A 10940-nucleotide genomic window follows, 5' to 3' on the forward strand; every position below is an offset into this window, starting at 1 on the left:
GAAAATTATTAATTTATCAGAAACAATTTCAGTGGTTTATTTTGTTTGTTTTAATGGAAAAGCACCTGATTTCTACAGATTTTATCAACAGTCTTATTAACACTCAGTAACCAAAAACATAAAGACATGCAGAACTGCTCAGTCCTGAGATCCAGTTTGGACCTTGTTGTAAGGCATATATATAACATAACTGAAATTAAGATACTAGAGCTTGACAGAGAAAGAGACATACTAAACAGACAACAAAATGAACAGTAAAAGTAAAGCAGATATGGTGAGTTTTGTGCTCAAGGATCATCTTGTCGAGGCTTGAAGTCATACAAAGCTAGTAGATTCACCCTCCAAAAGCAGGAATTGCATCATCTGCTGAAGACCAAAACCAGGGAGGCTTAAATTCCCATTTTGCAGAGCAACTTTCAGGTAGGCAAGGGAAAGAAAAGAGCTCCTCCCTACACCCTGGCTATACATGACCATCATCTGTAATCCTGCTGAGCAATGGGGGCATATACACTATCAAAACCCATCTTTGTTGTATGTTTGTATCATTATATTCACATGCTGAAGTGCAGGGTTATAGTAATATAGCACAACCCCACTTCTGGCAACAATAGTATAACCCCAGGGAAATATCATGGTGATGTGAAAATGTTCCCATTGAGATCCTCCAAATAGTCTCTCCAAAGCAGGGAGCAGGAACGAGCTTTGAAAACTATGATCAGAAGTGCCAATGTTTCACATATATTTTCATCTAGGACCTTTTGAGTTGTATAGGGTCATATGTGTAGTTGAGGATCACAGCCATCTTCTGCCCATAGGCCAACCTTTAAATTCCCCTCATTGTAAGCTCTTGGACACTTTAACTTGGCGACTGTAAACATTTTGGTATGTGCTGGTTCAGTCTGGAAGGCTAGTCTTTTTATTGTAAGATTAAGACAGGGAGAAAAATAGCAATTAGGTGTTTGTGGTTTCATCAGTAAACTAATTCATCCTCTTTCAAATGCAACAATTATATATGATAGAACACTTTTTTCCCAGTGTATGCTGCTGAGTGTGTTTTTAAGAGTGTCTCTGAGTTGCACCAACACCAAGGATAGTCTAGGCTTTCTCTGAGGTTGCTAACTGTACTTCTGCTGAATACATCAGACCTTTCCTCTTGATTCTTTTTATTTAATGGAGGAAATTCTGCTTTTTTTTTTTTTCTGTAAAAGTTTAAAAGCATTACATTTCGGCTTTTAAATCTTGATTAGGATCATATTAAAGGAAGCAAATTCCATTCACGAAGCCAAAGCATTTTGGAGAAAATAAAAAAAAAAAATAAAAAAAAAAAAAAAAAAAAAAAAAAAAAAGCTCCCCTTTTATCCCCAATTACTTTTCTCCTGTAACATGAAAATACAGAGGTATATTTCCTCTGTTTAAGTGTTTCTTTCTTTGTTTTTCAGCACACTGTAGTGGAATTTTTATTCTTGACTTTAATTTCAGAAAAACACTCCAGTGGTTATTTTTTGTTGGGATTTTGGTTTTTGGCAGAAGAGTGAAGACAAATGAAATCAAAGCTAAACAGAAAAGCATTCTCCAAGACACCGCACATACTGTACATGCCAAACCCAAGAAAGGTCCTCCATTGTTACTTCTCCTGTGAGCACAGAAAACCCAGGTAGTTTTAGGTAGGTCAGTTAGGGCTGTATCTCACTTATACATCACAGACTTCAGTATGAGAAAAGAAAGATCCGTTTTCAACAATATCTTTTTTTTAACATGAAACAAAAATAAAATATCACACAGAGAGAGAAATTTTGGCTCTCCAAAGGAAATTAATTTGAAAAAGCTGTTTCTGGTTAAGTGCATATATGTTTATTCATCTCTCCAGAATAATGTAGAAACCTCTATTCCGTTATTAATTCAGGTATCCATCAATCAGGCAACTCTCAGATATGAAAGACAGATTTATTCATTAGAACAGATAACAGACAGCAACTATATATGTTAGTAATATTGCTGCACTGTTTCTTCATCCACAGATATTCATAAACAACGAGTGGCATGATTCAGTCAGTGGTAAAAAATTTGCAGTTTTCAACCCTGCAAATGAAGAGAAAATCTGTGAGGTTGAAGAAGGTGACAAGGTAGGATTTTTCTTTCTTGCTTTAACCCTAGGTTTAAATTCAATTTTGTGTCTTAAAATCAGGAACACAACTGTCCATCTGTATTCATGTAAACCTCAGAGATGTACCTACTTCATTCTGTGTACCTTATTCTGCAAATATAATTCTTAGCTTTTTTACTATGCCTTCATGGTTTTTTTATAAATCAACAGTGACTCAAATCAACTGTGATCAGTAACATAATTTGATCAAGGTTTTTTGTTATTTTTTCCTTCTTCCTTATACAGTGATGTAATCTGATCATTGCTCATTGACACAAGGCTTTTCCTTATAGGTAACATGAAATGGACAAATACTGATTATTTTCTCACACAGACTGTGCAAAGATGATCACTGTCATCAGAATTTTTAGCTATAAATTTGTCTTCTCAGTACTAAACCTTTCAAAAGTTTGATTTTGTGAAAAATGTATTAGAACTTGGTCCTAAAAAGACTCTGAAGCTGAAAGTAACCTGCCAAATAGACACTAATTCCACCAAAACTTGTTTCCATACAACATGTTGAATTCGTGAGTTTGAGCAGAGAGCTAGAAAGATTGCTGACACCTGTAAACAAGCATTTTTAATACTTATGAGTTTTCTTAGTGGGAAATTACAAACATGCTATTTAAACAAAGACATATGGAATATCTAAGCTCTCAAACAAGCAGTTCTGGGTTTTTGTTATAATTATGTATTTTTCTGCTAAAAAGGATTTGCCTTGTGCTTCCATGTAGTTTAAAAGTAAGTTATCAGTTGGGTGCAGGGAGAGGTGCAGTTTTTTAAACAGAACAGACAATATTGCTTAAATCATTTTAAAACCAATGACAAAATAAATTTTTGTTATAAAGTCTGAGAAAGTAAGTATGAGAAGTGAATATTTTATTTCCAGTCCACAGGGTTACAAAAACTGTTGATTGTGACTCCAAAAATTTTCTGCTTGTATTTTCAGAATATTTTAATATACAAAGAGTCACTCTGAAATTAAATGCTCTTGAGACATACACAGAAACCCTGTTCATTCAATATAGCTGAATCTTACTCTGTTCTGTAATATCATCATAAATCCTCTAATAAACTTTCACTCATATGCTGTCTAGCGCATAAGCAATAACAACCACACATTATTAAGAAGGGCATAGTGAAAACACTTTTGAAACTTTTTGTTTAGATGTCTGAGAAAGTCTACATGAACATGGCTTTTAATAATTCTACATATCTAATCATGAGTTTTATAAATGCCTTGTTCTTTTCTTTAGTCCCAGTTACCTGTATGTAGTGCTCAGAGTCACTGAGATTATTTCAGGCTTTTTGTCCTCAAAGAATTCTGTAAGCATGCTGTAAACTTCTCAGTGGTATCCCACTAGAACTTTTTATGCTTTTGATATAAAATGACCTCTACTCTGTTCTAGTGTTTAAAAACCAAATTACATTACAAACCAGGTTGGCCTGATATTTGATCATCCTAAAACTAAAGGACTCACGACCTGAAACTGTTGACTTACAATTCAGATTTTTTGTAGCTTTCATTCCTTACAAGGGATCTAACAACTCATTAAATAAAGAGATAATAGTGTTCGACAAACAGGTTTGCTTTCTCTCCAATAATTTTGCAAACTAATGTGTAATGACAACTGCTATTAACTACATTGCCAAGTGAAATGTACAAATCTAGTAAATTACACAGTCATTGTGAACCTAATATTCTAGAGCCTAGTCTTTAGATAATGAGCCAAGAGATTTTAGGAATTTAATTTGTAGGTACAATAGGGTTCACAAAGGGTTGTATGCTGCCTTGCAGCGGTATTTTAAAAAAAAAAAAAGTTGAGATTACAAAGCACAGACACATATGTGGGTGGGAACTGTTTTTCTTTCCATTTGATGGCTCTTTCAAGCTACATTCACTAATCCTAAAGGCTCCCAGTAATAATAAAGCAGCTCAACAAGTGGTTAGTGGGATGTAAAGTAAATGTACTTCTGTAAAAACTCTAAGCTGGCTCTGAAAGGAGCTATCAGTCTTTATACTCATGGTTTAGATTTATGTACAAAATTAAATTTCCTACAGTTGAAGAACGTATCTTTTATTCTTACTTTTCCTTCACAGCCCTATGTTAGATTTATATAATTTTTCTTGGGTTTAATTATTTCTGCATTTGTAGTAGAAAGAACACATGGCACTGTATTTAGTTTTACTTTATATCATTCACGTAAACACAACTTCTGTTTTCCCCTTGTTCTTCTCCAGTAAAGGCTAAGGTATACCCCCAAGTCATATTGCAAAGCTGTAGAATATTTTTGATAGAAAGACATGAAAACAAAACAGAATTAATTAAATATTAATTGAATGACTTTTTCTGGGTCACAGATAAATGATGAGGTAATTGATGACATTCTGACAGATTCTGAAGAACAGCAATTCTTTTTAATCTGCTGGATTTCAGCTACCTGATGTAGATACCTCGTCAGTATTACTCTATAGCAATTGTAGCATAGTAAATATTTGTGGAGCTCCTTCCTATCTTGACCTAAATTTCCTGGAAAGAACTTTGGAAAGCTTTGTAGGCCTCCCGTCTAGCAGGTCTGTGCTGAGCTTTGCAAGCCACGTACCCACCCCACTCCCAACTCATAAAATTACTTGTTGGCTACCAACATCAGTTAAAGATTCAGGAGCAGGTTCACATTTAGAACTACTGACTTCAGTGTTGACTTAGTTAACTTTGCTGACTTAGTCAGCCATGACAATGATTTCCCCAGAGGAGACTTTAACAACCACCAGTACAAAAGAAAAGTTTGAAAAAAATCCTTTAAACAAAGCATGAAAATTGTTCAGGGAAATATGTCATGTATAGATTCCTCCTTTTTTTTTCCCTTTAAATTTGTTTTTATCTAGAATAAGCTTCTTTTTTATGGCACTGTTTTCCTGAGACAAATTTTTCAACAGTTGTGGAGTCCAAAATGCAAAATACCAAAACCTTTTTTCAAGAGATTTTTAACTGGCTTTGTTATATGCTGGAAGATACTTAGACAGGAAAGAGTTTAATATAATTCATTGTAGATTTTCCTGCTATAGCAAAAACCAAATTATAAATATTAAAAACATTATGGACTGATGAATTAGCCTGCTTAACGCAAAGTCTAATACTTAGACTTCAGAATATTTAGGCTTAGCATTTTAAATCTAGTAGGTTAGTCAGTTGCTAAAATTATTTTAAATAAAAATATTCGTTCAAACTTCCAAAAACAAATACATTGATTTATCTTCCTCAACAATAGATTTATGCTCATTTTATGGAACTTTCTAAGGAAGAAATTTTTCTAACCTTGTCTTCATCACACCACCAGATACTTCCAGGTAATATTGAGTACTTAAATATTTATCTCAGAGATTTGTGTATCTCTTTTGACATAAAAGAGATTAAATTGCATCAGCAGTGTGATTGATGGGTGTATCCCCACTTACAGACACTAGACAGTAGAGGGTTTGAAAATCTAAATTTTAAAAATAAAGGTCCTTAATATGGTTTTATTTTAGAAGCTTTGGAAACTCATCTGTTTTTCATACATATTCACATTGTTGAAATGATAACAGAATTGTTTGAAAGAAAATAACTCATGTCTTTAAAAAAGATTATAATAATTCTGAATAGATTTGGGCTGGTGATTCTTACTGATCTTGCAAATCACCTTGCTTGGTTAACAACCAACAGAACTGATGACAGAATGGAATATTGATTACAAAAATTTGTTTTCCCCACAGGCAGATGTAGACAAGGCTGTTGAAGCTGCTAGAAAAGCTTTTGAGCTTGGGTCACCCTGGCGTACAATGGATGCTTCAGAGCGAGGAAGGCTCTTGAATAAACTAGCTGACTTAGTTGAACGAGATCGACTGATTTTAGCTGTGAGTATGATATGTGCACAAAAAGACAGGGGAGAAAATGTCTATATCCTGGTTTTTAAAGAACAACATAAGCAAGCATAAAATGCTAAATCTGTAGAAAGCCAGACCGTCTCAATACGTTTTTCATCTGTATTGCAAATGGACCTCATTAAACTGCCTTGCACTCCAGTCTGTTAACACCCACATCCACAGTATACTTCAATGTTTGATTAGCTTTCAGGTGATACTTAAACCACCTACAATCAATGGAGTTTCAATTTTTAATTCTTCAGAACACACTAAAAAAGACCACATGCTTAAAGCTTGTCTAAACCAAGGACTGAATCCTAAACTCAAAGCCTGTCTCAGTGCTTACAGGAAATACAAGTCAGAACTGGCAGAAATTTTTAATTCATGGCTATATATTTTGTTGTCACTTGTCCTTCATTAACTCCAGCTTGCAGCTGGCAATGAGTGAAAAGGCTTAATCAGAACCAAAGGCAACAATTAATTATTAGTAGGAAGAAGATGGGGAGCAGGCAACGATGTCCTGTCTTTACCATCTATATGTTGGCCATTTTTCAAGTCTTTACAGCAGACACATAAGCTGTAGCACCACCACCTACTGATTGTCCTCTAAGGCAGGAAAGAATATTTCAAATAGAAATGCACCATATATATATGATAAAGTGTAGTGTGCCTTTGTCTTGTTTTAAACCCTACATATGATGCTGTTATTAGAATTATTTCAAGCACCTTCTAGAATTAACATTTAGACAGGATAATTGTTCACACTGTCCCAAAGATGAACCCTGGTTTTCTGCTAACAATGTCAAAAAATTTAAGAGGGCAGGAAGAGTGCACAACATTCAGGACTACCACTCAGACTGATTTAGTCACAATTTTAAATATTCAGCCATTAGCTACAAACCACACCATGGGTAAATTCAGAAAAATTAATCCTTCAAAATATGTAAAAACTGAAAAAAAATCTATTGCCCTTCTATTGTCCCTGGAGCTGTAGTATCGGAAGACACTTGTATGTGTCCCGAACAGACTTTAAAAAAAAAAAAAAGAAAGAAAGACAATTCAGAGAAACTGAGGTTATTTCCTTGAACTCTAAAATCTACAAATGTCAAATTTACACTCTTCTTCAACCAAGTTATTTCTCTAAATGAATCTTGTCACCTTGATAGGGACTGGTAATCATCTACCTCCTTAGGAGAAAACAGGTGGCTAGAACTTGTGTACTTAACAATGCTAGATTTATTGGAGTTGAGAGAGACAAAATTTTAAGAGTTACATTTTTAATAGGAAAAATATCCCCCCCCTTGTCAGTTAAATTCTAGATAAATTAGCATTTACAGCCTGAGGCATTATACGTGCAAAGGTGGAAAATAATCTTTTTTCCACAGGAAAACTGAAAGGTTCGTTTTCATTCCAATTTGTCGTTTTCATGATATGAAAGTACTGCTTTGCTCTAGGGCCCCTCCCAAGTTTCTATTTTACTGAATTTGTTTTTATTTCTTACACCTTACTCACTTAGCAACTCCTCTTTTAGATAAGGTGTGTTTGAATTAAGCAATTTTCAGACCATCAAAATGAAAAGAGATTTTTTTTTCTACTCATATCTTATCCAAACTGCAGAACTTGTACAACAGAATAGCAAATTGCTTTGTAAACACTAGAGGTCAAAATAGATGCCTAAAGATCATCGCAAAGGCATTTTTGTTCACCTGGCCAAGATGAAACTTACTCCCTTTCATATAATAATAAGATGCCTCTCCTGAAGCTCCAGATCCACTAAAAATTTAGTTTCTTAGGTTTAAGTCTGCTGTGATGTTCACAGCTATAGAGTTCACAAATTTGAGGCCAGGGAAAAATTTTCTCCCATGTCCAAACAGAAAAATACACTGCTAGATATATTACCTAGAATGGTAAGGGCACATCAAATTTATTCAGTTCCTTGTTGCAGAAAGCCATCAAGCATCAAAGCTAAATGACAAAGTACAAGCAAGCATGAGAACCATTATCACTATTTGCTATTAACTTTGTAATTGATGTCTGCAGACAATGGAAGCCATTGATGGTGGGAAACTGTTTTCCGCTGCCTATCTGATGGATTTAGGTGCCTGTATCAAAACATTACGCTACTGTGCGGGCTGGGCTGATAAAATCCATGGGCGTACTGTTCCAATGGGTGAGTAGTTTTGAGATAACAAAAGCACAGAACTGAAGCTAAAGTGCTCTGTAAAAAAAATGCCTTTTTCTAAAAGTTATGGAACACAAAAAAATCTCAAATGGAAATTATTTTAGATGGCTCTTAATATAGTTTATTTACCATAGTGCTAATTTTAAAGATTAAATGCATTTATTCACATTTATTTCTCATTCTACACACCACTAGTAAGTATTGTTTATTGGCCAAAAGATTTTAGCCTCTATGTACATCTAAGAGGTCTGGTAGGCTACTTTTGCATAGCAATGTATAGTTTATGCAGTACAGTATGGTACATTAAAGGAAACCAGGTATTGGCTTATTAAAGCTAAGATTAGCACAAAAAGTAATATTCATTTGTTATTAGATAATTTATTAGGAAGAGTATTAAGATATAACAGTGAAGAAACATTCATTTATTTTGCTGAAATTTTATTCCATTCTCTCTCCCATTAAGAAACTCTGTGAAAACATTGTTTCTAGCTGCCTTCTTGCAGAAGGACAAAGAAAAGAACGGTAATAAAGAAGGAATTAAGGAAAGCTAGAGTGATAAATACATCCAACTTTTTTGCATCACATAGATCTTTATACTAGGCTTAATGGAACACATGTTTATTTGAATCAAAGAGAATTTTATACTTAATGGATTTGATTTAAGCTAAGTTCTAATATTAAAAAATGTCTGATATGTACCTAGGATTGCCAGTAGCTTTTAAAAGAACACTTTCAGAAAAAAAAAAAGGTGATAAAAGAAAAAAGAAATGAAGACTGCTCACTGGTGTGCTGTGCATACCATATTGAGAAGCAGGAGTTTCACTGCAAAAAGTCAGTCAGATTTGCAGATTCAAACTTTGGAGCTATGAAGAATGTAGATATTAAATCCAGATGTACTATACGGTTGGATTTTTGCATAGCTAAGATTTTGAAAATATAATGTATAAGTAAAAATGTATCCAGCTAAGTTTGGTATCCAACTTTATCTTCCTTCTGATTTAACTGTTTCTCACAAATGTTTTGTCTGAATGTCTAATTTATTTCTTCTTTTCTTAGATGGAAACTTTTTTACATTTACAAGGCATGAGCCTATTGGTGTGTGTGGCCAAATTATTCCCGTAAGTCAGACCTATTTATATAAAACACAAATGTTCCTGTTACAAATGGAAATGCCTTTGAAATTTTGCCTATGCAAGTGTATTTGTCAAGAATTACGAATCAGAAACCTTCAGGCCCTGAAAGACAGAGACTATCCTAAGTACTCATCAAATTCTGCAACATGCAGTTTTTGATGAGTCAATCCAGTCCCAGTCTTGTCTTTCTCCTACCTGTTAATGAAAAGAAAATAAATCTCAAAAGATTGATTGATGGATTAGTTTGAAAGACAAAACTGTGTTTTGTGGAAGGTGACAGAATTAGAAATAAACAAACAGGAGAGGGTAATATATACAGCCTATAAGCAATAAGATATTTTGGACCTGGCATATCTGTTCTGCTCTGTTCAGCATCCAGACAGTTGGATCATTATTTATGACTAAGACTGGTACCAATAACAACACAAAGAATGTGTCCAGTAAGCAGAGTGATATTGAGCCATATGTTCCCTGGCTCCTGTTTGGAGTGCCTAACCTTCCAATTTTGAAGTCACTTATTTTACGTGAAGGTTCAAAAGACCTTCCTGAGTCCAAACATCCAAAATGTTGACAAACTCAAACTTTAAACTTACATGTGATGTCTACACGGCTTCAACTGGTTGTTGTGAAAGTGGTTTCAAGCCCTTAACAGCCCTAATCCACTCACCTCTTTGCTCATGGTAGGTGTGAGCAGACTGATCTGGCCTGCTCAACACCTTACCAGATTCTGATGTAGTCAGCTTGTCTATCAGGTTCGCTTAAATGTACAATTCCCACACATATTCCTGATGTCTTTCAGTTGAGCTTGCAGATTTGCCATCTTTTCAGACCACCACATTGATTTAGAGAACATCACTGGAATACATTTGGATCCAGACTGTAGGAGAGTTTGTGAATCTGCTAGTTTAGCTTCTCTTGGAATCAGGCACAACATATCTCAAGTAAAGCACTCAGAGTCAAAATATGCTAAGAAACTAGAAACACTATATGTGGCCACTTCTAAATAAAATTACATCATGGAAGTGTAAGAAGTCAGTATAAAAATTGGCTTGCCTTACGAAATGTTTGAAGACTTCTGATTATACTTTTATTTTCTCTCCACTGAAATGTAAACCAACCAAGTTGGAGGTTTTCATGGAAATCAAAAATTTTGAAGTCTATATGAACACTGTGAAAAATTCACCGAGCTCATAATTTCCATTTTTCTTAGAATCACACAGTTCTACTTTAATGATGAAAATCCAGAAAACCCTGGAATCCTTCCCTTTTTTTGTGGTTTTTTTTTTGTGTGTGGTTTTTTTTTTTTTGTGGTTTTTTTTTTTGTTGTTTTTTTTTTTTTTGGGGGGTGCAGATGGATGAGACTGAAATATGGTAAGGGGAGAGATAAAGTATGTATACTCCTCTAAGTCTTTCTGGCATAATAGGTAACTGTTAACTGCCTCTTCCCCCACCTTCCATAGAGATGAGACACACTGCATCTTTTATACTGAGGGTCATGAGCTCAATGCTTCCAAAACTATTAGAAATATTCTCAAGGTGGAAAGCCATTTCTCCCCCAGCCCCATTGTCCCTCTTCCT

The 10940-nt window shown here is 34.6% G+C and overlaps 1 protein-coding gene across 1 annotated transcript in view; it reads left to right on the forward strand.

Annotated features, from left to right (window-relative positions):
* LOC103779898 (retinal dehydrogenase 1) overlaps nt 1–10940 on the forward strand; it is a 27745-nt gene that overhangs the window by 1322 nt on the left and 15483 nt on the right. The window contains exons 2-5 of the mRNA XM_008947542.1: nt 2017–2123; nt 5898–6038; nt 8088–8217; nt 9286–9347. Of these exons, the coding sequence (XP_008945790.1) occupies nt 5964–6038; nt 8088–8217; nt 9286–9347 (267 nt within the window). The 5' untranslated portion in view covers nt 2017–2123; nt 5898–5963. The remainder of the gene's footprint in view (nt 1–2016; nt 2124–5897; nt 6039–8087; nt 8218–9285; nt 9348–10940) is intronic.

This window comes from Merops nubicus, unplaced genomic scaffold (assembly GCF_000691845.1).
Source record: "Merops nubicus isolate BGI_N331 unplaced genomic scaffold, ASM69184v1 scaffold45519, whole genome shotgun sequence".
Taxonomy (NCBI): Eukaryota; Metazoa; Chordata; class Aves; order Coraciiformes; family Meropidae; genus Merops; species Merops nubicus.